General features: G+C 41.2%; 2 protein-coding genes across 3 annotated transcripts in view; both read right to left on the reverse strand.

The window, feature by feature from the left end:
• Positions 1-7,575, reverse strand: part of LOC129124614 (neural-cadherin-like) — a 55,346-nt gene extending 47,771 nt beyond the window's left edge. The window contains exon 1 of the mRNA XM_054639683.2: positions 6,564-7,575. Coding sequence (XP_054495658.2) covers positions 6,564-7,575 — 1,012 coding nt within the window. The remainder of the gene's footprint in view (positions 1-6,563) is intronic.
• Positions 7,576-10,965: 3,390 nt separating this feature from the next.
• Positions 10,966-27,647, reverse strand: part of DPY19L4 (dpy-19 like 4) — a 34,034-nt gene continuing 17,352 nt past the window's right edge. Inside the window, exons 13-20 of one of the 2 annotated variants that reach the window (XR_013184657.1) lie at positions 27,014-27,133; positions 25,829-25,949; positions 24,347-24,403; positions 21,911-21,993; positions 20,090-20,222; positions 19,512-19,670; positions 15,670-17,129; positions 10,966-12,122 (exon numbers count right to left, since the gene is read on the reverse strand). Coding sequence is in view for 1 of the 2 variants with exons in the window: in XM_054640981.2 (XP_054496956.1) it covers positions 16,965-17,129; positions 19,512-19,670; positions 20,090-20,222; positions 21,911-21,993; positions 24,347-24,403; positions 25,829-25,949; positions 27,014-27,133 (838 nt within the window). In the remaining variant the exon portion in view is untranslated. Of the gene's footprint in view, positions 17,130-19,511; positions 19,671-20,089; positions 20,223-21,910; positions 21,994-24,346; positions 24,404-25,828; positions 25,950-27,013; positions 27,134-27,647 lie in introns of both variants that reach the window. The other variant, XM_054640981.2, reaches the window with a different exon arrangement.

The raw sequence follows: 27,647 nt of genomic DNA on the forward strand, positions 1-27,647 counted from the left end.
TGTTGTCTGTTTCCAGAGAAAAGCTCTGAAGCACTCTCAGACCTGTGATTATAGAAGTAGCATTTCTGCCTCAACCCTTAAATCCACTGTATCTGCCAAGAGCTGCTCCTTACCACAAAATCAGGAGAATTAGAGACACAGAGAAGGTAGGAGGCACAACAATTTACAGGATCTCAAAAGCTTCCATATAGCAGAATTCCACATAAAACAAGTTTTTATTACAGTTTGCCATGTTCACAGCTGACCAATCCTCAGTAAAAATGTTATTAAATACTATAAAAAATGTATTATTTGCAGGCACATCAGTTGATGAGGAAGTCAGATCACACCAACATAGTAAGAACAGCTGAGGAGTGAACAGCACAGAGGGCATTTGGGGGATTTTTTATGGCTTTTGAAGAAGGAAAGTGCAGTAAGACACAGCTACAATCATGTCTTCTTGTCATCCTACCCAGCACAGCACCTGCTTTTCCTCATTCAAGTGGCACTTATTAAGTTTAAAGTATTTTGTGTGGGACATAAAAAACATCTTTGTTAATGAGAGGCTGTAGCAGAGTGGTTAGGAATCACTTTGCTTTGATGTTCAGTTTTCCTGTGGAAAAACTACAGGCATTTATCAGCTGTCCTTTAACATAGTTAAGTCTCTTCTCCCTGAAGGTTTTTCAAACATTTTTAAAATAAAAAGTAGCTTGCTGAGGCTTCATGCAGTAAGAGCTATTCCTATGACCATACTTAAAATCTATTAACTTCTTTCCAAACACTTAAAAAGTTCATGCCACCAGCAAAATACAATCATTTTAGGACAGCAAATGTGTTTGATATGTACAAAAAGGTGCCAAAGAGCTTTGCAATATTAGCTTTACCCCTTTAACCCCCCTGGGTGCAGTTGTGAGGAGCAGCTCAGACCCCCAGCATGAGCCCCTTTGGAGAGGCTGGGCAGCAGCAGCCACTGGGGTGTTTGGAGCAGCAGCCCCCAAAGGAGCTCTCTGCTGGCTGCTCTGCTGTGCCCTCAGAAATGAGAACTTGCTGGATTACCTTCCACTTCTCCTTTTGTTCTAGATTCTAAACAGATCCTCTTCCACAGGCATGGCCATTTGGCACTTTGCTGCTTCTCTCTCCCAGATCAGTGTCTATGCCACACGGGGTGGTGTCCACCCACAGGAACCAACGGCTCCTTACTTTGTTATCATCAAGCACTGCTTTTAGGGCATTCCATCAGCAACATTCATAGCAGAAGCAGAATTCCAAGTCCTTTCCACCATCAGGTCAGGTTTTTAAAGGCTTTTCTTAACCTTTCTGCTTTAACATTTTCTTAACTTCTGGGCAGTTTCCAGCGTCAGGCCAGCCTCAGTGCTCAGCCTGCAGTACTGCAAGGAGCCCCCAGTGCCTGCCCCAAAGCAGCAGCTGGGAAGCCACTGCCCTCTGGGGAGGACAGAGCTTTCCAAGCCCACTGGGGACACAGGAGCAGGAGGAAGCTCAATTCCACTTCAGTCATGGTCCCAAAGAGGGGTCTTTGTGCACATTCTCCATGCTAATATGGATACAGTGCCTGAGCAAACGTGGTATGTGTGAATTTTGGGCCTCCCATGTGAAAGGCAGGTGTGTAAAGGCAGCCCCAGGTCAGCTGGCTCCTGCCAGTAAATGAAAATCAAATACTGCTGGGCACTGCACAGTGCTCCTGGAGTGTGAGACAGCACCAGGAGCATGCAGGGCTGTTTCTGGCATGGTGCAGCTTTGGTCTGGGTCTAAAACCAGATTTTTAAATGCCTTCCTGCTGTTGAAATGTAATGAAACTCAGAAATACTAAATCATAGTCTGTATAAAAGGATTCAAGATGCTAATCTCAAGAATAAAGGGCTGAATGTTCTATTTTTAAGTTTTCCCACTGCTTTTCTCTCAAATTTGTTATGATAGAGGTTTTCTCATGGTTTAAATAGCTTGTGTAACTTACAAGAATACTTGTAACATAAGCTTTACATTTACCTCTCCAGTTCTAAGCATTTTGTAGGCTTCTCAAAATTAATGACTTTGTCAGACATTCTTAAGACTAATTTATAGCCTCTGCATCATTATGCATGTTTACTTTTTTCTTCTTTTTTTTTTTTTTTTTTTTTTTTTTTAACAGCAAGGTTTTCCCAAAGATATTTGCAGACATGGTAAAGTAACAACCTTCATCCCAGAGCTTGCTCTTTCATCCAGTGAGCCCTGGCCATTAAAGTGGTTTCATGGGTTAAATGAAGCAAGCTTTTTCTGTTGGTCCTGAATTTGGAGGCACACTAATGGCATCCACAGATGGTTTTAATCAGTCTGATACCAGGAGGAAACACCCCCCTGACCCCCAGGAAAATAAATTAAAAAAAAAAAAAAAAAAAAAAAAAGGCAGCATATAATGTGATCTCAATAGCTGATCAAGTCAAGTTTGTGTTTCTGGAGTGAGACTTATTTTCTAAAAATGTCAGGAGGTGCCAGGAAGCAGTGGGACATTTCTGGGTCTGTTGAAAAAAGAAAAAATAAAAAAGATCCCCAAACCTAAGCTATGTCTTGTTTTGAAATCACAGCCAGCAACATACATTAATTACTTGTCAGCTTTTACAAAAGCTGTATTACATGGACTGAAAGGTTTCTCGTCCCAGCAGGCATCCTGGTGGAAGGGACTCAAACCACATATTCTTTCCATGTGCAGTATTTACAGGAATGTCAAGATCTGACAGGAGCCTTTTTAAAATGCAGTTTGCTTCCAGTGAGTCCTTAGAGCTCAGCACTGCTCATATTCTACCATAAGACACTGCACTGAAGGAACTGCACCATGCTACAGCCTCCTCAGTCAGATTTAAGATCCATCTCCTTGGAATTCACTCACAGTAGTAAACAGTTGCTATCCCACCTGAAAGAGAGCAGGGAATGAGGTATCCATCTCACCTCCAAAGCCAGGAAAATACTGAACAGTTGCAACTGTTTTACTCACTTCAGTCTAAAACTACCTGTGGTGTTCACCCCTCTCTGATGTCCTGAGGCATCCCAGAGTGAAAGGGCTGCTAACACTGACCCTTTAACCTTTCAGTGCACTGCACACACATGGGAGGGGAAGAGATTTGTCTTGCCATGCTTTTTCTGAGTTCCTACTGTTGCCAAACAAAATTACCCTCTGTAGATAATGGACTTCTTACACAGTTGTTTTCAGTTAGAGAGCATGTGGGGTGTATCTGCAGTGTGAGTGTGTGCAGGGACATGGACATCTCCCACTGGGGCTCACTACTCCAAGCCAAGGCAGTGTGCACTCTGTAAGCCCTTTGTGACAGGCTCTTAAGTTTAAAGAAACAAAAAACCAAACCAAACAAACAAAAACCAAAACAAACAAAAAACCAAACCAAAAAACAAAGCCAAACCAAAAAAGAAAACACCAGAAAAGCCCCCAAACCAAACCAAAGAGAGAACTAAAAGTCTTCTAGAGTTGGAGAACAGGGGTAGGAAGCATGATAGACAAAGTCCTAAACCTCAAAATTCTACACAGTGTGCACCAGTACCTATTGTCAGCATCAGAGAGGGCAGCTGAGGGGGCAGAAGAGAAAACAGCATCTGCACATCCCACCCTGTGTAAGTTGGTGTGAGAAGGATGAAAACCTGTGTAGGTACTTGTAGGTGTGCATGAACAGAGAGAGACATGGGAGAGAAAGGGAGTTTCAGCTCTTCCTCACCACCCCCAGCTTTCCATGCTCTGGCCACCCACTGTTCTGATGGTGCAGTCAGTGTTTCCAGGATGTGAAATGTCCCAAAAGGAAATCTGGATGAGAAATGTTGGGTCTGCAACTCATACCTTTGTATTGATGCCTTAAGATTTAGCTTTCATATTTTTCAGATTCATATTTTTCAGATTCTTCATATTTTCATATTTTTCAGATTCTGTACTGCTTTATTGTATAACTGTGAACTTCATATAAAGTGTTAGCAAGTTCTCCTCACAGTTTAGTTAGAGAAAACAATCCTTTTCCAGCCTGAGAACCAAGGACACCATTGCAGCTTTGGGCCCAAAAAGTGTAAACAATGGTGAATTGAAGAAAGCAATCTAGGAGGATGGGACTTGTTTAAACTCCAGGTCCAATCCATAACTATCCATGCACAGAGCCCAGAACAGCAAGGGTTTCACAGGCAGATGGAGGCTGCCAGATTCCTAAAGAAGATGCAAACTGCTCTGTGGAGGTAAATAAGACAAGCCACAGAAGTTGTGCCAACATCTTTACCATTCACAGTCCACGTACCACGTGTATATTCAATGGGAGAACAGCTGTGTTTTCACAGTGCCTGCTACAGGGTCCCCACAAAACAGATGGCAGCCCCCTCCCTATCACTGCTGTGTGTGCTACTGAGCAGCTGGGAAGATTCAGAAGGTTTTTGTACTCTGCACTCAGCTTTATTTCAGTATTTCAACTGCACACAGACATACCTTGTCTTCCTAGGACTGCTGTTGCAGGAAACAGTGCTCTAAGTTACTATGTGACCTACTGTTTAATCTTTTTAAAGCTTATTTTTTAAAAAGCTGTTCTTTTCTTGAAAAAGGCAAATGCATCCAAAACCCCAAGACACACACTTCCCTGGAGAAGCAGCACCTGTGAAATGCCTAAGTCCATTCATGTTTTTTACATAAGAGACGGCAATTAAAAAAGGTCTGAGAGCTTTGTTTTTCAATTAAAGAGGTTATTAAAAGTTTGGCACATGTTCCATAATATTGATTGCTTTGTGAGTGATTTTTAATTACATTTAGTAAGAGACATGAGGAGAAATGAGGAGCAGACCAAAGTCAATTCTGTTTGACTTTTGGCAGTTCACCAGGTCTCTTCAGATTAAAAAAATGGATGCTCAAATCCTTTCACCATTTCACCATACTTGTGTAAAATAAGCAGACAGGAAAATATCCCAAGTTTGTTGCTGTACAAAGTTATGAGAGAGTTTTGATTTTCAAAGTAGCTTAAAGGAGTGCCTAAATGACCTTGTCCCACTTGATCATTGAATTCCTTTCTCCCTGAGGCTCATCTGTTGTCAATACATTATTAGCACACAGACAGTGGTAAAAACATGATGTGCACCACCAGATTGGAGAGGACAACACAATCATATGTTGAACACTGTTCACAAGGTTATTTGCTTTCATTATAAATTAGCAAGACAGTCAAGCTGTGTGTCTCCTTTCCAGCTCCATCTTTAGCTTGAATGAGAAGTTCTACTTCAAACATAAGGTGATTTGTTTAAAGTTAGTAGCTGGGAATACTGTGCAGAGTTTTTCTAATGTTAAATGTTTGTCACTTGCACAGCACATCCCATTGCTGCAAGAGTAAGTTTCTCCGGCAGGCAGCTCTGGGCTCACAGATTGCACACAGCAGTCTGGTGAAGATCACAGTCCCCAGCATGCTGCAACACATTTGTTTTCCTCCCAGCTCTATGTTTCACATTTCCTGAGCACTAGACTGTAAAATTCATTGATGCAATTTGGTAAATACTCCCTCTTTTAGTTGCAAGCATTGAAGAAAAAAGACAAGCAAACAATACAAAATAAACCCAAGGCAATGATAACCTGTTACGTTATTAGAGACCTGAGCTGCACTTACAAACGCACTCTAAATCTTACTCTAAGATGAAAGCAACACATGGAAGGGATGGCTCTTGCAACCATAACACACCTCAAGCTTAATGTGATTTAAGAAGTTTATCAAGTCTAGCCATTCTCTTTGCTGTCTTACTAGGAAAACCGTACACAACAGTATATGAACGCTTGACATGCAGGTGTAACTACAGTATCTCCATTTAGTTCTCTACACCAACTCCTAGGATTCCTAATTCAGATTTATATTTATTTTTCTTTTTCTTGTCCTAGGCTCGTTGACATCTCTTTTGTAACGAGTCCTTCCCCTTCCCGTGCGCTGCTCTCCAGTGCTGTGCCTGACTCCCAGCATCATTCCGTGCGGTTCAGGGTGTCATGTCTGTGAGTGCCCAGACCCAGGACAGCGTCACCTCTTCCTTCCCCGCTCCTTCCAGCAGAACCAGAGCGGCAGGAGAGGCTCCCTGCTGGCTGCTCCCACTATGAAACCAGCCGTCTGTTGTGGCGTGGCCCCTTCTTTACCGGGCCCCAATTGCTTGTTAATCCCTGAGCAGACGCCTCTGCTCCCACAAAAGTGAACCTACTGTGACAACAATTCCTTACAAGACAGCATAACCAAAACACCATTCCCTTCATTTCCAGCTGCTCCTTCAAAGGCAGGAGGCCGAAGCTCTGCGGGCGGTACCGGGGAAGAGCCAGCACATTCCCACGCCACCCTCCGAGCTCCCACAGCCGCAGCTCCCGCAGCCGCCTGAGGCTCTGCACGCCCCACGGAGGGCAGCATCACCGCGGCTTCATTTCCTCGAACGGCAAATGCCCGGCACGGCTGTGCCTGGTCAGCATCCCCCTCCTTCGGGGCAGCCCTTCATGCCCATCCGTTCCTTCTGCGGCCATCCCGACCCACTCGCGGCAGCGCCGCGGGGAGAACCGACCCCATCCCGGCCACCCTCGCCGACCCCTCCCGGACCGCTACCTCCTCCGCCGCCGCGGTGCACCTTGACCAGCACCTCCGCCCGGCCGCCCGCTCGCAGCTCCCGCCGCAGGTAGAGCCGCCCCGACGTCCTGTCGATCCCCACGGGGGTGGCACCGGGAGAGGCCAGCTCGAACCAGCCGCCCGCCGCCCGCTCTCGGCTCCTCGGGACGGTGAAGACGGTGTCGCCCACCCGCGCTCCGGGGGCCAGGCGGGCCGTGTAGCGCCGGGCCCCGGCCCCCGGCGGCTGCAGCGAGCGCGGCCCCCGCCGCCGCCCCGCGCCGCCCGCCGCCCCCCGCCCGCGCACGGCCAGGCGCAGGCACCGCGCGGGGCTGCGCAGCGGCCGCGGCCGCCCGTGGTCCAGAGCCGCCACGCAGAGGCGGAGCCGGCGCAGCCCCAGCAGCGAGCCCACGGTCAGCACCTGCCCGCTGCGGGGCACCACGAAGAGCAGGCGGCTGCCGGCGCCCGGCGGCCAGGGCCGGTAGGTGAGGCGCGCGTTGGCGCCCTCGTCGCCGTCCGAGGCGCGGAGCCGGGCCACCTCCGTGCCCAGCGGCACCAGCTCGTCCACCTCCAGCGGCCGCGCCGGCGGCAGCCGGGGCCGGTGGTCGTTGCGGTCCAGGACCCGAACCCGCAGCAGCGCCTCCCGGGGGGACCGTCCCGCTCGCCGCCGCAGCCGGAGCCCGTACTCGGGCTGCGCCTCCCGGTCCAGGGGCTCGGCGGTGCGGAGAAGCAGCAGCCCCCCGCCGCCGCCCGGCCGCCGCTGCAGGGAGAAGCGGGAGGCGCCGTCGCCTTCCAGCGCCCACTCCCCGGCCGGCTCCCCGGGGCCCAGCAGCCTCCGCAGCGGCACCTGCAAACCCCGCACCCGCGTCCCCGCCGGGCTGTTCTCGGGCACCTGCCCGGAGAAGCGCAGCAGGCGGGGGGAGACACCGCACTCCAGCCCCGCCGCCCCGGCGAGCAGCAGCAGCAGGAGCAGGAGCGGGAGCAGCCCGCAGCCGCTCCGCCGCGCCCTGCCCATCCCGCCGAGCGCAGCGCAGCGCAGCGCAGCCCGGCTCTGCGCCGCTCCCGCCGCGGGCACACACGGCACGGGCAGCCCGGGCCCGTCCCGCAGCCACTCACGGCCGTGGGCGGGGACGGACCGAGCCCGCCCCGCCTGGTCGAGCGGGGAGCCCGCCCGTGGCAAAGCGCGCAACACTGAAGCGCAAATTCCTCACTTTCTCCTATTCTGTGGCAAAGCGCACAATGTTGCTTGGCAAATGCCTCATCTTCCCCCCTTTCACATTGCCCGTGAGGGTCATCTGTGAATGATCTCTCCCTGTCCCTGTCTCGACTCGTGAACTTTTTGTTGTATTTTCTCTCCTCTGTCCAGTTGCAGAGAGGAGTGACAGAGCAGCTTTGATGGGTGCCTGCCATTCAACGGAGGTCAAACCACCACATGCATCCAGCTGCTCCCTCCAGGTCTTCTGCAAGCTGAGCAGACACAGGATGAACTACACTTCCCGGGGGAATGACCTGGGGGAAAATGGGCAATCTCCCCCCCTCTCCTGAGGCTGTATGAAAAAATCCACTCAGCCAAGCTACAAGAACCACCATAAAAGAAACAGAGGAAAAAGCCACTATTGCATAAAGGAGAGAGGACCTTGAATTATAAGAGTAGTTATCACTCAGCAGACATGCTCCTCTGTCATAAACTGGGTTTGTCTGGGAAGCACAGCCTCTCAGAAGTGCACATTCAGGTTGCTGCTCCTTCAGGAAAGATGCAATATTTTTGGGACAATAACAGTGTGTGCTGTTGTTGAGAGCAAGACTGAAATGTTCCTTCTGAATGTACTGAGCAAACACATCAGTCCCACTAAATATGCAAAAAACAATCTGGGCATGGAACTCATCACTCTGGTTAGTCTGTGATCAATGGCAGTGTGAATACAAGCCAGACCACTGCAGTGTCAACCACTGCTCCTCAAACCAAACAGTACTCATTTTCTCATCACTCCAAGCAGCAGCATCTTCCTGTTAATAAACAAGAGTATCTCCCTTCACACAGTGATGGTAACAGCTCAGGAGCAGCCTTTTGTGCAGTCTCCACATCCAGCTGGTCAAACTGTGTTAGGTGTTGTTCCATCAGAAATGCTCCCTCTTCCTGCTTTGAGCAGGCTCGCTAGTTTTACCAGAAGGTTGTAAGGAAGGCAGAGGTGTTACCAGCTGTGTTATAACTTCAGAGGTGACCTATCTAGGCTGGAGGTGAAGCTCTGCTCAAGAAAGCCAGAATCCATTTCACTTGTCTTTAGTCAAATATTACAGGAAACAGTCAAAGGTGACAACCAACTGCTAGACCTGCACCTGTGCCACCTGGGGAATTACCAGTTTTAAGGAGAGGTAATTGTTGGGAGATCACATCCCATTATTACAAACTGCCAACCTTTATTTTTTACCCCCTCAAGGATGACAGTTTCTAAAATGTGGCACAATGCAAGATTTCAGACTGGGAAGGCAAAAAGTAAAACTAAACAGTTTTATAGAATGGTTTACCAGTAACAACATGAAAGTAACCATCCAGAGCCCTACCTGGTCAATGTGCTGTAGCAAGCTTTGAGTATGCTAAGGTTGCTCTTTGTGCCCTAATTCCTTCCTTCACAAAGGCACTAGAAGCTCATTAATTTAAAACACTTAATGAGCTAGCCAGACCATGCAAACAAGTGTTCAGTTTAGGACAAGCTTAGCTCTGTATGGAGACACAGCACAGCATTCCCTCTCCTCAAGTGCATTTCATCCTTACACAACTTTCTACAAGCAAATTAAATCCTTTCAAAATCAAGTTCCTGTTTTTAGCCTACATTACAGGACACACTACCTTTTCTATTCTCTTCTATTCAAGCACGTAGAAACATGCAGTTTCCCCTACAGCCTGGGAAGATACAAACTATATTTTATTCACAGTATTCCCTCCCACCCTATGAACTCAATGTATTTCTAATACATTAACACAGCATTTTGGTGATGGAATTTCAGGCTTTTCCTGCATGTCACTCCCATTGCCAGAATTTAGGGCACACCTCACAGAGCACAACCAGAGCCAAGCTCACCTTGTGGATACTCACTAGCACAATTGTGTTATTTTTGACATCCAGTTACACAAAACCTGTGTGACAACAAAACAAATGTACAGATATTTGTGGCCACAGATCCTACCCTGCCATTTAGAGATGCAAACACACTTGAGTGTAGCTGTGTTTTCTAAAGGAACTTGTCTCTTCCTGCAAAACTGAAGCAGAATCCACAGAGACTGATCCACAGTTAATCCAAAAGAACTTCTCAATAAAGACAGTGGAGATGGTTCTTGGCTTCAGTAGGAAACAATATAGAAAAGTAATAAATACAAATAAATAAACTCCTTCGATATTGTCTGAAACAACACAGATACCTTCAGGACAGTGTCAGCTTCTATTGCCAAAGAATCATAGTGAAATTTAGTTTTAGGGTTCTTCTTAAACAAAGCTGATCTAGTGAACTGAGTACTGTGACCTGCAATCACTAAATCTAAGTACTGCCATTCTGAGGCCAAAACATCAGCAAGCCCAACAGCCTTTCTCTGTCCCTGCCTCACAGCTGGGACAAGCCCCTGGAATACAGCCAGCAGTTCAGACTGCAGCTCAGATTGTCATAAAATGGGCCAACTTGGGAGGAGAGAAAAAGAAAAAAAAAAAAAAGGAAAGGAAAAAAGAAAGGAGCAGCATTTATCAAAGTGTTAACAATGCTGAAATAGATGAAAATGACTGTTAGTGCTTCAGGACTGTGTGTGTTTCAGGAAGAGGTTTTCATGATGAAATTAAAAACAGGCTTGATTTTAATGTACCTTTCCAAATTGCATAAATGGTTTAGTCACTTCTGCTGCAGTGATTTTGTCTTACTGCCCAGAGCTGAAGTCGGATCAGCCAGGGAAACCAGAGGTGCACCCAGCAGTTAACTCCAGGGAGACCACAGCCTCTGTGCTCAGAGTCTCATGGAGACTGTAACATGAGGCAGTGAAGAATGGAGCTGCATTCTTACCTGTCCTTTTCCAACTTGCTTCAGAGTGGAGAATAGCTTAAGGCATCACTTTACATTCACCCTCACCTTACAGAATTCTCTGGTATTTATTGCAGTTTAAAAATAAAGTCAATCTTAACATGTTTTGGGTCTTTCCATTCCCAGTCAGTACAGCAGCAGCAGGAGTCATGGCTTGACAGCAGACAGTACAGTGTAACTGTGAAACAGAAGAATTCTAAGGCATTGTAAAGCTGTTCAAGGTTCTGAAAGCAAATGTACTGATGGTGTGTTACAACCCACTGAACAGTTCTGTAATTCTCAGGATTGCTTAATGTTGGTATATTCTATATATGCAGTTTAATTCATAACAAGATGCATCTCATCACCATTAAAAAACATCAATGACATTTATTACCTAAGCAACCTGAAAGCATACAAGGGTTGAAGTATGATAGGCTGGGTCACTGCAAAAGTTGAAAAATCTGGGAAATTAGGTCCAACAAGCAGATTCCAGAACCACTATTTAGGTGGAAAATAATCCAAACCAACAGTACTTTTACCTAACACCTCTGAATCACTGATTATAAACAGAATATGTATTTTGTACAGAGATACAGACTCACATAAAACATCTATTTATAGACATATACCAATACAAATTGTATTATATGTAACAGAATGTTCTCTGTTTCACAGCTAGTAACTACAGTCTCAGTTTTGCATAAAGGCACAGAAAAGTACACAGATACCAACATGAATTTCCTGCTGCCAGGAAGCTCCATTCCCCTTTGAGCTAAGCAACCATAGAGCCTGTTACTTGAATGGCTAAACTTGGATACTTCAACATCAGCTCATTTCCTGACTAGCCTAAAACAAAGCAGTCTGATAAATGCTCAAACTCAAAATCATTATAAATTAAAGATGTAAATATGTGATTCTTTTTCAGGTGCTAAATGATCTGGTTTTGGAGATATGCTCTGTAGGGTATTTGTACCGTCTTTAGAATTTAACTAAAAAAAAAAAATCAAGATTTTGTATCATTACATGCTAAATTATTACAAAGTAATATTCATTCAAAGATTCCTACTAATAATATTGTATAAAACACTAGAGGGCTCTAAAATATGTAATCATGATCTGTAAAAATTCAAGGCAGATAATACATTAGTAGATTAAAAAAAATTAAATCAGTAAGCATGTGACATTGCATAGCACTTTATTTCCAGGTGACGTGCTTGCTGTAGGAAGATCTTTAGAGAGAAAGTCACAGAGTTCAGTAATTCCATATGAAGCAGCTCACATTTTGCTGTTCATCATCACACAAGTGTGTCTCAACAGGCAGCCACAGTCAGCACGACATATGGATCCAGTCTGAGCAGGCTGCTTGTCCTCAAGAGCTGCAAGACTGTTTATGATGCCTGTCAAGACAGACTTTTGAGCCATGCTGCACAGTCTTCCCTTGATTTCTCAAAGGATAAAATGGTTTGTGTCCCAAACAATCCATACTTTCTGGACTTGGCTTTTATTGAATTTTTTTTTCTACAGAAAAAAAAAATTGTTACAAGAGAAAAATATTTACTATGTATACATTATTTTGATAAAAAACTGTCCAAGACAACAAACAGGATAAAAGCAATTGTATTCCTTAGACTTGTTATTAAATAGCTGCACATAGATAAGTCCATATGCCACATACATTACTGCTGAACGTCACTGTGAACAAGTAAAGCACCACCAATAATTCCTCTGCATTACTGAAGTAAACAAGTTTGAATCTTTGAAAGGCATTAAACCTTCTGTCCCCTCAAATAAATAGGTAACCTTAAACATCACTTGAAAGGCAGAAATACATACATTTAACTGTGCTGAAACCAAAACCATTGCCAGATTAATTACATTTAAACACACTGTTGAGGTACAATACAATTCAGAAGACCTTTAGGCATCACTAGCTCTGCATTTGGCATAGAGTGCAGCAACATAATGGTGTTTTTTAACTGTACTGATGAAGTAGAAAAGATTAAGATAACACACAAGGCATGTCTTAGAATTCCCACTCTTCCCCTCTAAAGTTAGGTTTTAAAAAGAATATTAAAGCATGATTCTGCAGATTTATGTTGAGGTATTACTTCACATGAAAATATTGCTTGTGTTGGAATAAAGTTCTGCTTCTCTTTCATCTCCAATACCACACTACTCCAGAGTCCACCTGCCCATCAATATTTACCAGACTTACAGATTCAATCCCCATTAGGGATAAGAGAAGTTCCTCATTCCATCTCCAAAACACAACAGTAAAAGAGACACCTATAGATGCAAACACATCATGTGTGCACACGCCCAGGCATTCACAAGCACAGCCTACACCTTCTCCTGTTGGAGTTTTGGTTGAAGGACAGCTTATATGAAGTTTTAATAAGTATTTCAAGGATAACTAACAATCCCTACAACCTCATCTTGCAGCTCCTTTTCATGTGAATCGCATGGAAAAGCTGATGGAATGTCACAAGGTCTGGACACTTGAAGATGACTTAGTGAAATTAAGGTGGTAAGAACAAGATTTGGTCCCTAGCCTCTACCTTTCAGTATATAGTAATGCCACCAGAGCAAACAGTTGGAAGAATTTTCAATGCCTGTGAAACCTTTTGGCCCTCTTTCTTCCACATTTGTGTATCTTCTTATTCCCAAACCCCCATGGAAAATGTATTTAAGATTGTGTTGTATTAAATTGCATTTCCATTTACTTTGGAAGAAATTAAACCAATGTTTTTTTAAAATAATATGAATAGAAGTTTATGCTCAGAAATACCTTTCCTTAGTCTCAAGCATCTCCTGTCAAATCTGAGTTCAAGTATGTGGTAATTTAGGAAGTGAAAGAGCATTTTTTTAAGATTAAGACAAAACTGTGTATGTTAGTTTAGCTGTGGGTTGGTCAAACTTTGATTCACAAGTCTAAGGATAACAGGTGGGTGCCTGAAAATACTATACTAATTTATTTTTTCAAGGTAATTTTGTTGCATTTACTAAGATCAAGTATATCAGAAAGTGGAAATGTGAAGGAGGAAATAAGCCAGCAGAACAGTCACACAAACTGCTATTCCAATTCTCATTCTTCCCAGTGAACAGCTGTTAGATGGCTGGAACACATCCCAGCTGCATCACCTGGGCATCCTCAGAGGCTGGCATATTAAGACACAACAGAAACTCTAGAAATCAGAGGGACAGGAATTTAAAAAAAATCTTCACAAAAAGAAACATGAATTGAGGTTTTTGTTTGTTTAATAAAAGCTTGCAAGGCACATGTTTCAACTGAATTGCAACATCTACAGCAAAGCAGATCAAAATTTGTAAAACTTTCCCACAACTCTTTCAGGGAGTTAAACCTGTGTTCTGGTTGAAAACCAAGCCAGGGTTGTCCGCACAAGTCTGGTGTAATTATGCCCTATTGTTGTCCCACTGAGGGATATCACTGGAACTTATTATTTTTCACAGAAGCCAGAGATTAGACAGTATTTTTGCTAGTCCATGGCTGGATAAGAAATTAATTCACTTTCTTTGTAAAATATGATTCTTTCAGTCACTTGTTTTAATTCTACCTTTTTACAGGAACAACCACAATGTTGTCCCAAATAAAAGGCTCCTTCTGTTACTTAAGGCTGCTGTGCCAATGGTGCTGCAATATAATTTTCTCTAATATAAAAAGCAAGGTAAAAATCTTAAATGATTCTCCTAAAGCAGAATCAATTGAAGTATCAAGAATACATCTTAAAAACTATGACAAAATTAATACAGTAATTATGTCACAGTTCAAATAAAGTTCAACTCATTCATTTAAACATGTATAAAGGCCAACATGATACAAGACAGTTTTGTTTAGATGTGTGGGTGGCCTCAGTTGTGGTTTTCTTAATATGTGTGCTCTACATGTATGTGTTCAAACTATGTTCTACATGGTAACACACACAACATTGCAGTGAAACACAACAGGCAGCCAAGGACAGCTGAATGTTACAGCTCAGCATGGCAGTCTAAGGCATGAAGCCAGAAGTTCTGCAACTTCATCTACCCAATTACAGTTGTAATCCTGAAGTTTGCACCTGGAATGCCTTATTGCTGATATGAAGTGATATTCATGAATTTCTAACTTCAAGAGATTAAATGACCAACACACAGACATGTAATATCTTGACAGTGATTCAAATAAACCTAAACTGGAAAAGGAACTGTAAACTTACTTTCAAATATTACATCTATATCCACACATACAGAAGGGGTTCCTGCAGGCCTGCCATAGCTCAAGTTAATACATAGGCTTCTGTTGGTATACGATAACTGAGCAGTCTGAAACAGCCCAGTGCAGTAAAACATGCACTTGTGCACAAGCAAATACATGCAGCCTGCACTCCAGCAGACACACAGGTACACACTATCTCCAACATGATGTCTGTATGCCCAGAAAGGATATTTACTTATAACTTGTAACTCAGTTATATGGATAAGTGTTTCTCTCAGTGACATCCCATATATTCGATGGATTTATCTATTCTTTGAAATAAAATGCATAATTTAACATTTTGTCAAGACTCATACGCCTAAAAATATAACTGAAAGTAAAAAACAGATTACAGACATGTTGGCTTTTACAACAATAAAGCTTTTTTCTTTAAAATCACTCCAAAAGTGATAACAAGTTTTAAAAAAATCTCAGCACTATGTGTCAGTGTAAAATAAGCAAGTGTATCTGCATAGAGCAGAGAAGAATCATGCACATACAACAACATGCTGCAGTTCCTAATAATTTCAGAGTTAAAATCTCCGATTTGCACTAAGGATTGTTTTGCAGCTTCCACTTGCAGAATGGTTTGCAGATTTTTCAGCTGAGGGTTCATCCTATTTTCCCAGATCCTTCATTAAAGACATCTGGGCTCCAAAGAATCATTCCCACATGCCTGATAGACTGGTCTCTGGGCCAGGTGTTACATTAATTTGTAACTGCAGGTAACTCCTAAGGGGTGAGCAACTTCTTCCAAAACTTAGTCCTGTCTTTTTGTCCAGTTACACCTACATTAAGCAAAGCTACTGTTACCTTTTATTGGAGTTTCCATTCTCAACACTAGGTTTAGGCCCAGACTTGTAATTATAACATCATTCATTTTCTTGAAAGTCTATCAGCCAGCAACAAACAGGATGAACAGATCATTTGTTAAGAAAAGGAGTTGTAGAGGCAAAGAGGGGCATAGAACAAATTTTAGAGGAAAGCAAAACCGCAGAGTACTTTGCCAAATTTTCAAAGATCTGTGTATTTGCATAATTGATATAAAAATAGCTATGAACACCTGTACCATTATTTATTAATGGTGGTGATTATAGTAGATTAAATGACAGTTATGGCACAATCTTAATATAGCTATTGCATAATAAGTTGAATGAAATGAGTATCACCCGTCTGTCCACACACACACACACACACACACCAGCACACACACAGGGGGTGAAAGTGAAGTGCAGAAGTCTCAGTAGCAAACCTGGTTGTCCTGCTACACTTGCCTGAAAACAAGTGTGGCATACTGTGGTATACTGGCCCATTCTGGTGGCTGCTAAGAAAGACACACTTATGCATACACACACAAACACTTAAGTGTAGAGAAATGCTGAAGACAAGTTCTTTCCAAACTGAAGATCTGAGCTTGTCGGCTCCCATTGCTAGGTCTAATTCCTAGCATTTCCACCAACATGTCTCTGTAGACAACAGAGACAACAATGTAGAGATCAGTGCCTTAATCAGTGAAGTGTGGTTTAAGTAAAATCTTCCTTATATGATTTATAAAAACTATATAGCTACACATAAGATGTATAATGTGTGTTTGAGAAACACAGAAATGTTTACCATGGAAGACAGGAAGAATTAAAACAAAACAAAAAGAAATCCCAAACTAAAAATCCAAACACTTACTTGAAAAGACTTGGGATAGTGATTGCTTTCTTGCTAAAAATTAAAAGCTATATGACTGTAACAAGCTCTTTAAATAATTTTTCTGTATTTACTGATGTCTATGCATATCAACTCTCTAACACTAAAGTTAGAAATCGCATTTACATGAAGATTAAGATGATTTCTAATGGGAAGAAAAACGTAAAAACATGGAAGACTGTAGCACATTGTAGAGACTGTAAAACTGATAAATGTTCCCATTTCCTTCAAGGATGGTATATGTGTCAGCTGATCTGTAGATCAAAGAATTTCAGTTTGGTAGAGTAAAGTTGTCAGTACACCGCATGTGTACACATCTATCTGCAAAAATAGACTTCCTTGCTCAAAAGGAACTTTTCCAACTGAAATTCATTCACAATCAATCCTCAGAAAGAAGCTTGCATGCTTTTTCAGGACTGGAAGGATATCACAGTGTTGATTCTATATACAAAGTAGGATCTATTCCAGTATACTCGAGTGAAGTAATTCACATATGGAGAATAGTTCATTTTGATTTCATGACAAAATCGTCCATACTTTGAGTAGGCATAGTTGTCACCTTCCTCACAAACCACCTGTCAGAAAGAAAAAGACCTAATTACAGTACTGAAGATAAGTGATTACAGAATGTAATTCTGAACATTTAATTAACTTTTGTATTCTGTAAATTTCATTTATGATAGACAATTAATTTCCACATTGTACAGTTCCAATAAACTGAAAACATATTCCCCTGTAATTTGTTTAACCACGCAAAAAAGCCTTTATCATATGAACCAAGTACACTGGTTTTAATGTCTGCTACCTTGACAAAGGAATTAATCCCTTTATCAAGGTAGCAGACATTAAAACCAGTGTACTTGGTTCATATTATAAAGAACAACAGCAGTGGAAATTATGCACACGCCCTGTTTTCCCAGTAGTTCAAACCTGACCTGCACAGAGCATACCAGTATGAAGGAAACTAAAATCCCAATTACCTTTCCCAGGCCAAGTAAGTTTGACATCCCTAATAAAGACCAAAGACACACACACACATCTCCCTACAATTTCCAACCAAGTGACTTGGAAGCAAACTGCATTCTAGGATCTACTGTCTGATATCCCTGAAGAAATCCCTTCATTATTCCTTCTGATGCCACAAATTTACACAGTTTAAAAAAAAACGTGGTAGGACAAACTCATGAAGAAAAATCCACCAGTGGCTTCCAAACACAAAGATAATTGCCCTGAGCTACAGTCCTTCAGCAACAGACTGCTGGAAAACATTTGTCTTTCCCTATCAGTAAACCTGTGCTCTCAGCCAGTGTCAGAAACAAGATATTGGACTAGGATACAGGATATAGCACAAGCTATAAAGCAGTACTTATCTTCTTAAACACAGCAATTCAAAACACATCCACAGACCTGTCAACACACTGTCTGCCCACTGTCTCACCTACTTTGGGAGTAAGTAAATGCTGCACTGCAGTTTCCAAATATGTATTCACTAGCTTCCACTACTTTGGAGTATCTTGATAATTTTCCAATATGACTCAAACAAATTTTGTTAGCAAGCAAACTGAGAGATTTGTTTAAAGCTTCCTGAGACAATAAACTTTATTAACTTTACAGAACAAATTATGTCAGTTTTCTGAAAAATACCCGAATATACCCAAACCAACCACTCCCCACAAAAAAAACAAAAACAAAAACAAAAACCACAACAGAAAACACAAGAAGGATTATCAAGCTTATGTGTGAGAGAGAAGCATGCAGGAAGCATGGAGATGAGAGATGCAGGAGTATGTGGGCATGGAATCCTGAGGAAACAGGAACTTACTCATGCAAACACAGATCTGAGAAGAAACTGAGAGGTAACATGCAGATTAACAAACATGGAGGTTATTCAGACACACACAGTTATGGTACAGTATATTGGATATATCCTGGAATAATCACAGCATACATGATTTTAGCAGCAATAATCACAGCATACATGATTTTAGCAGCAAGACTAGGAAAGAAATAATAGATTTCAGCAATGGTAAGGAAGTTAAAAGAAAAATGGGGACAATATCCTTCCTGGATAAAGTAGTTAGGAAACCTAGAAATGAAACTGACACCAGCTGTAGATTCCTGGGGAAATATAGAGTAACCCCCTAATAACATACCACTCCTATATTGCTTAGAGGTAACTGGCAACTCCCTCTTGTTGATGTGAGAATGAGCAATGAAATTCTAAGTGAGTTTAAGGCCACCCCCTGCCTTTATAAAACCAAAATTTTTGCTGGATTTCCAAGAAGCCAATGAACAAGTGGCAGTAAGATCACCTTATAAACCCCATCCTACTCCCTATTTAAGCAGCAAGAGCAGCACACCAACATCCAGACAGACAGAACATGTCAATGACTGAAGCAGCATTCATGGTGCAGTTTATTCAACCAGCCTTTCTAGCAGATGTGGTTTAAACTATCTGTTGGTGTGCTAACCCATCTGCAAGGCTGAACTGAATAGACTTGCACCCTCATCAGAACCAAACAGTCTGTACTGAACTAAATGGCAGGCTGGTTCTAATGCCAGCCAGTTTTAGAAGAACTGAGTTTATCCATTTTAGTTTATCCAAATTTCATCTTCAAAGCTACTAAAGAAGGCCTTCTGAGGCAGGACTTCACTGCTTTTGTAACAACCTATTCAGGTGTCAGTCTTGAATATTTATATATAGTTAAATGGTATTTACTGATTGTCAGAAAAGCAGCAGAGCTAGATACTCATGTGTTAGGAGGGATTAGGGCAGTTAATAGAATCAGGTAAGATTACAAGTTATAGACAATCCAAAACTTAACTGATCACCTTTAAAACTTGAGTTTTGTCTACATGTCAATTACAATAAGAAAAATAAGACCAGCATTATAAGATTTATTTTCAATTTAATTATTTATGCATTCAAACATTCATTTCTTCTCACCAATACTTACATGACCATTAGCAATATCCAACAGATCTTTAACTCTACATCCTCTTACAGGTCCCACTTCATTGCAAATTGAATCTTCAATAACCAGAAAGTTGGCTTTGTAAGATGTGAGTATCTTATAAATATCCTCAGCTGACCTCTTTGAATAGATCTGATAAATCTATAAATTAAGAAAACATGTTCATGCAATGCAAAAATCAGTGATACCTTGTGGGACACACACACCCCCCAAAATGACCTATCTGCAATGACAAACTATATGTACACAAGTTATAAAAGGTTTGGTTTTGAAATCAGTGAGGCAATGGCCAGCTGAATGGGAAGTATTTATCTCTGATGATGGCAAGTTCTCATCTTACATACTCCAAGTGGCCTGAAAAGTCTTCAGAAATGATATTTTGATAATGATTTGTTTCTGTGCAGAGTGAAGAACTGATAATATACTTGATAATCCCTTCCATGTCCACAGGACTCCTATGTCCTCTTCCCTTCTAATACATTCGATTTTTTTGCATTATATTTGAGTGAAGAGGAAGACAGTTCCTGTGAGATGCCACATTTGTGGAATTGGATACTCACATTCTCATTTCTTTTCAGAAGATCATCATCATTATACAAAGGCAGGCTCGACACCATCCATCCTGTACAGAGCTTAATCACACCCATGAGCTGTGGGCTGCCTGCAAACACAGCAGCCACGGGAGCCTGGCGTCTGCAAAAGCAACACCAACACAACCTGAGTACTGCATGCACTCATCCAACAACTTTATCAACTGTGTGTGGGATCTGCCAGGGGGCTGCAGAATGAACTGGAGCAGGTGCAAGTATCACTGGGGCTCTCGTTACAGCTGGTGATGGTGTTGCTGTGGCAGTGCTTTTTCTGCGAGGGAAAGGGCAGACCTGCAGCAATAGGAGTTTGAAAGGAGGGGTTCCTGCTGGGGCAAGGGCTCATGGTTGTTCTCCCCTCATGCAATCCACTGAGCACCATTCAGAGTGGTCCTGGAATGGATCCAAGTTCTGCGTTTCTGAATGGCTGCCAACTCGTGACAAAACAAGCTTGGGAGAGAGGGGGTAGGTACAAGGAGAAACAACATGATGTTATCTTGGAATGATTTGTGATTGTTGTAACTTGATCTCTAGTATGTATTTAATATGTAAGCTCTGATCATGTACTTCATCATCTATGAGAAAATAATGTCAGCATGCAGAATAATGTCTACAGTAATCAGGTTTCTGGGTTTGGTATTTTTTGACTATTTGTATTTCTGTATTAGTGAAAGAAAACAGTCATTGTCACACTTTATTACAGACTTTGGCAACTTCTGTAGAGAAAATTCAAATTAAATTTGTATTATCAGAGAGAAGACTTTGAGAAAATATACTGTAATAATGACATTGAATTAAAATTTCAATGTGGATAGCTAAGTATATCCATAAGAAAAAAAAATCCTTATTTTCTTTAAAAATAAGAACAGCTGCTACAGATAAGGTAGTCAAATTGCTCGTAGCTGAGTGAATCTCAATGAAATTCACCATGATTAATTACGTACTTGAAGTATATGCAGACTAACATAAAAGCCATTAGGTACTTGGCATTATTCCACTTGCTGCCTTGAAGAGCTACAGCAGCGACAAACAACATACACTACTACAACAAGAAGAAGAAATTGGCTGGAACACTAATTACCAGCCCTGCCTTTTGTGAAGATGAACAGGTTGACATTAAAGACTACATAAATACAAAAAGCAATATTCTAAAAAATACAGTTAAAGCTAAGTTATCTGAACACAAGGGATCTAATTTTCAGAAAAGCACAGTTCCTAATGACATAGTTTGAAGTTAAATTGAATGAGGCAGAATGCAATTCTGAAACCTTTGGTGGTAAAAAAAATAAATCTGTGAAAATAACTTGACTTGCTATTAGCTGTGTATATGCTCAGTATGAGCTGTATAACATAGCTCCATACTAGCTGTGGTCAAAGGGGAAGTCTGAATAACACATGTATCCTGACAAAAGTCTCTAAATCCTCACATTCAGCCATTTCATTTTATTGGCTCAGGCACATAACATCTCAGGGCTTTTGGCATTACAATCAACATGAATCCTGTAATCTAATTAAATGTTAGCAAGATCTAAGATCCTGCTATTTAGAAACTAGGTCTGCAACAACATTAAACATGACTTGCTTGTGTGTTCCAGGATCTTCTCTTGTAATCCATAATAAACTCCAGTTTCTTTTATGGGAACAATACCACACTTAAAATAGAAAACTTGTTCCCCCATGTATCATTGAATGCCAAGGGAAAACCCAGCTTGACAGAGGTAGCTCCACAAATTGCTGAGATAAAAATACCCTTACAAAAAGCAGTAAAATAGAAATGTTGGACTCTATGCTTACCTTATCCATGTCATAAGTTCTACTGTATCAGGATCATAGAATTCTTGCAGTTCTGTAAGCTCTGTCATTATTCTAGGGAAAAACTGATGGAAATGTTTTTGGTTACTTACAGTTTAAAAAATTATCTACAGAGCATCACATTACATTAAGGCTTTAATTGACACAACAGAAATGGGTTTCAACAGTTTTCCCCCTGACTGGTACTTTTGCTTGAATATTTTGCAAAACTCAGCTTACATTTACTTACCTGACAGCAGAAGTCCCTCTCCAAAATAAGTATGTTAAACCAAAGTTCTCATCTCTCTCTCTCTCTTTCATTAGAATACTTATAATTAAAAATAAATAAATAAGTAGCAGCAACAACCTTCATGAACATCAAGAGGCCTTAAATGCATCAAAACCATAGTTCAGGTGGTCATATGCAAATGTCTACAAATAAGGGCACTAAACCAAGAAGATGATAAATCTCTCATGGTAAACCTGCCTGAGCAGGAAGGATTGGACTATTGTGTCTTGAAGGAAAGGTGTTATGCAAGCAAGAGAGAAGAGAAGAAACTTCCTAGAAGAGCCCTGGTAATGTTCCCAAACTCGCTTCTGACTTCAATCACTGCAGTGAAGACGAGCACATTACATTGTGTGAAGTGGGATATCTCAGTTTATGCTCTTGAAAAACATTTTGGGAAAAGGAGGGATTCTGTGAGATAGAATACCACCTCTTTCAAACCAGGCCAGCTTGCAGCCCTGCATCATGGCTTCCCTACCCTGTCAAGTTTGAGGTCCTTCTTTACTAAGATGGGAAATTTTCTAAGTCCTTGAGCCATTTAGTGCATTTATCTGAAAAAGCCATGGCTGGAAACTGGCCAGCCTTGAGGGGCTGGAACAGGTACATGTACATGCTGTTGTAAATGCTGAGTTCTGGATGTCAGCTCTTTTGGAAGAGAATGATGTTTACAGACTCTGCCATATTAAAGAGACAACTTACATTGGGACAGCCACAGTGGACAGACAGAAGTGGGAGCCTGCTTTTAACTGAGGACTTTCCACCCCCATTACCTGGACAACTCAGCTCTCAAGTGGCAGCAGTCTACAATCAGCACAAGAAGACCTGCCACAGGTTTGTGTCAGGGACAAACAGCACTGCTGTTACACATACACTGGAACTACTCCCAGAACAGAGGGATGGAAAGAGGAACTGCAACTGCCACCCCAAGGAGAACCTGCTTCACTCATCACAGCACCTGGAAAAACCTAGTTAGAGGAGGGACTATGCCAGACACAGACAGAAGGCAGCCAAGCAAAAAGATACTGAGCTATACAGTCAGCCTTGTATAGCCATGGTAACAGATCATGCTCAAGGCATTTTTGCTGCTCTGTTACTTGTAATCAACATTCCCAACCACAGGGACGAGTTGTGAGCCTGGAGAGCAAACTGTCCACCACTGCTTAAAAGCAGAAGCTGGATCAACAATGGATGAAGCCCTCTAGAGTCCAAAACCCCACACTGCTACTGCTTTAATTAAAACAATCTGGAAAGGAATTACTTGGGTAACTACACTCGTTTCCTCTATTGTAATAGATTTCATAACTCTTTTGAGCAACTCTAGCTTTTTTTACAGACAGTATCTATTGCTTCATCAAAAACATGTAAAAAGTCAGGCTACAATAGAAAATTTAGTTGCAATGTAAGATAGATGTTGCAAAATCTGTTAAAATACTGTCGGGCAATACTGGCTTCTATATATGAATTCTCAGACTAGTCAAACTATTTTAAAGCTGTGCCAGTATAGCAGAGGATTACACTTCATGGGACGTTTCACATATTTTTTGCACTCACAGGAGCTTAAAAAATAATTTCCAAATACTCCGCTCCCAGTCTGTCTGTGACTTGCAATAAAGTATTCATTTTAAACGTGGAAACATCTGTGTCTTTTCTTCCCCTGTATTGTAGTAGGTACACACCTCGACAGAATGGTCTGCACAAAGAATTTAACTCCATTATAATTTGATGGGAGCTTTGCAAACAGTTTATTTGCATATAGCCTCCTGTAATTTTACTTCACCTAACTTTATGTCTTTTCACTAAAACTAAGATTGAGGCAACATAGTTTTCAATATCCTGAGTTTTCATTTGGCAGCATTTTCTTTGTTGAGTCAGTTTATACATCCAAAGTTTAACAGCTGACTATAATAAAGTCTTCATTTAAATTTAATTACAATAAGCGATCATTAAAAAATTAAATTGTCAAATACGTTAATACCTTATACTGAAAAAAGCGAAGTTTTTTTTTTTAAATGAAACATATTTTCAATGGATGACACCTTCAATTTCCTCACATATATTTAATTTCACTGAGTACATTTCATTATATTTGCTCATCATTTTGACTCATATTGTGCCAACATACAAAGAAAACTCCACAAAGGAACTTTTCTTACCTCTTTCCACAAGCTGAATCCAATTATAGTGGGAACTGCCATACTCAGAATAAGAGCCTAGAAAGTACATGTTAGAGAAAATGGATTATGCACCACTCTCCAGCTCTGAGGTGTCTGTTGATTCTGCTCATACAGTGAGCAATATTTATAGCAATATTTATGCCTGAAACCTCAGAGTGACAGTAGGTGAATCTTTGTGGTTTTCTACCAGGCAAAAAAATTTCCTCAAACAAGATTTTGCCTAATTTACCATGGAAGGCTTCATTTGACTCACAAAAACTTTACCATCAACTTTAGGGACAGTTAATTACTACTGAAGTAATTAACAATGATTCCATGTGCACATGACGTAGGGAACAGAAGAAGGTAAACACCTCACATTCAAATGCTATGAGACCAAGCATTTCAAACCTCTGATCTTGTTCAGATTAGCATTATTGATATGCAAGACCCAGAAACCCATCTCTCAGCATACCATCATTCTAGCTGATGCAATTTTTGCTTTGCAAGGAGAAAATAGCTTCTATGGTACAGAAAACATTTGGTAAGGAATGCACACAAGGCATTCCTTTGATATTAAGCTACTAACACATCTACTGTGTTAATAGTGAAAAAACAGGTCTACATCACGGAAAACACAAAGTATATAAAAGAATGTGCTTACCATGTAGCTGAACATATTGTTACTCCTTGACTGAAAGAACACAGTCAATGTTTCTGATATAGTGTATGGTATTTTCACAGGAGACATAATGAACATCTAAGTGTAATATATTTATTCCTATAAGCCTCTTGAATTTAGGGTAAACAATATCCTATCCCTATTTTATTATTAAAACCAATGCACAAATCTGCTAAAAATCACACAAAGCAACTTTTGTCATATTGAGAATAAAGCTAGGGTTGGAAGCAGGGGAGTTGTTTGCTCTGTAACACAAGCTTATCTTCAGTCACAACACTGCTCTATAATGGCCATACATGAACAAATCTTATACAAAGTAATTCAACTTACCATTTCTTGTGAAGCAGTTTACTCTCAGCAGTTATATTCACCTTACTACACCATTTAAAGACCCATTTCTCAGTGAAACAAAGCTTACGCCTTCCCTGTGCACCAGTACTTTTTCTCCTGCATTCCTCCTAAAAAGTGCATGACCTTCTTAACCAATCCCAACTAGATATGAAAGAGAGATTGAGGTCTCAAATATTTGCTAAAAGAAATTGAGAAGAGTGAAAGGCAGATGAAGACAGCTCTGCTTTTTATGAGGAAAGGTTGTAGTGTGAAAGCAACTTTATCACCAGGTACCAGAGAGCAAATGACACTAAGAAGAAAAGACAGAAAAAGCAGACCATATGCAATCCACTGCTCACAGAACAACCTGTTGCTTTCATGGGTTCTTTCATGGGTCTTAGGTACTTCTTGTTTGCCAAGCTATATACCTGCTAGCTGTATTTTCCACAACTTTGGCAACAGCAACTCACCAGCAGTATTGGGTGCACAGCTTTCAGTCGAAGCCACTTGAAAAGCGTCATCCAAAGTTCAGGAGAACACACACCAAATGCAGCAAGCATACAAACATAAGGTGTCCATAGATATTTCATTCTGAAAAACACTGCAATAACTTAGTTGGGACCCTGTGTATGCCTCTGTACTCAAACTATTATAAAAACATTCTGATTTTTTTCTCATGCCAGTAACAGTCTGGATGTTCAGACAATCTGAGGTCAACTTTGATGGTACTGGAGGGTAAACCAAGAAATCTCTAGCAGAAGAGCTGGCACCTGATTATCTGCTGTGAGATGGAGGAGCAAGATCCAAGGTAAAAGATGACAAAATCCTTCACAGAGCTCAGGGGAGGATGAAAGAAAAACAAAGAGAATAGTAGAGTCACTAGGCTGCTTTTCCAGCCAAGAAGGGATAAAAAGCAGCTATTTGACAAAGCTGTACAGACAATGTACTATAAGGGACTTCCTGAAGAAAGGAAAGGAAAATATTTAATTAACTCTTAAGCGTAGACTAGTCAACTTAGAAAAACTACAGGATAACAAAACAGTCTGCTCACTTTAGGCAACATTTGTGAATATTTAGATTTTAAGATGAGGAGCCTAATAAAAACACAAGTCTGACATCTTCAAGCTGATTAAGCTGATAAAAAGACTAGAACAACAATGTCTTCCAAACATCAGATTCTCTAGCTTTAAGGACTAACACAATACTTTTGAAACTAGTTCTGCTACTGCTTTAACGTGTCAAGCAGAGGTACACTTCATGGTAGCCTACACACAAGAAGATGGATAAGGAATCTTCCACGTCCCAATATTCCAGCACTATTCTGTTCATCAAAACACTACACAAGTTCTTGCTAAAAATAATTACAGCACAGTTCTATACTAAATACCATAAGGAAAGTGATTTAAATGTGATTCAATTAATGTCTTGGACCTTGGCTGCATAAAAGCTTGGAAAACATGTTCAAGAGATCAAGCACAAGTGTTCATATAGCCATATCAAATTTATAATCAAAATTATTTTGACTACTCCTTAGTAGTATCACTCTATGCCAAAATTATTTCTGAAAAAGGGTGATTTCAAAGGGGTAAACAGTGCATCATGTCCAGCAAGGAACTCTGTTGATTTCAAAAGAGATACATCAAAATCAGACTTACCCTTCCAAACACATCGCTAGACAACCAAGCAAAATTGTGTGAATTACATGATAAACTATTTCTGGCCTCTCTCCAATTCGACCATCCTCAAGTTTAACTGTCTCTTTCAGTGGTTCACCACTGCAGTTGGAGAAAATGAGACATCACTTAATTCAGATATTATCCCAGGAAAAGGTGCCAATAAAAATACTTTTAAGTCAGCAGTGCACTGAGATCATTCCATATCATAGCATATAATATTATTGCACTGTTCACTTGCTTTTTGTTCTTGATCACTGACCTATCAGTACCCACTGTCCCTTGATTTAGATTGCAACCTCTCTGAAGCAATGGCTGTCAATTAATACAATGGGATCACTGCTTATGACTACAAATCTTACTTTAAGGTAATCCAGCACCAAGAGACAGTCTAATATAAGAGCATGTACACTCTACAAACATTCAGACAAATCATGCTGAACATGCATTTCACACTCCTTCTTACCAATAGCACGGTAAAGAATTATAGAATCTGCAGGATGATAATTGTGTATGGAATATGTGTACAACAAAGACAACAAAAGTAGCTTATAGTCACATTATTATAAAGTCTAATTATATATAATAAATAAAAATCATAGCCAAAATCTTGCAG

This window comes from Agelaius phoeniceus, chromosome 1, assembly GCF_051311805.1.
Source record: "Agelaius phoeniceus isolate bAgePho1 chromosome 1, bAgePho1.hap1, whole genome shotgun sequence".
Taxonomy (NCBI): Eukaryota; Metazoa; Chordata; class Aves; order Passeriformes; family Icteridae; genus Agelaius; species Agelaius phoeniceus.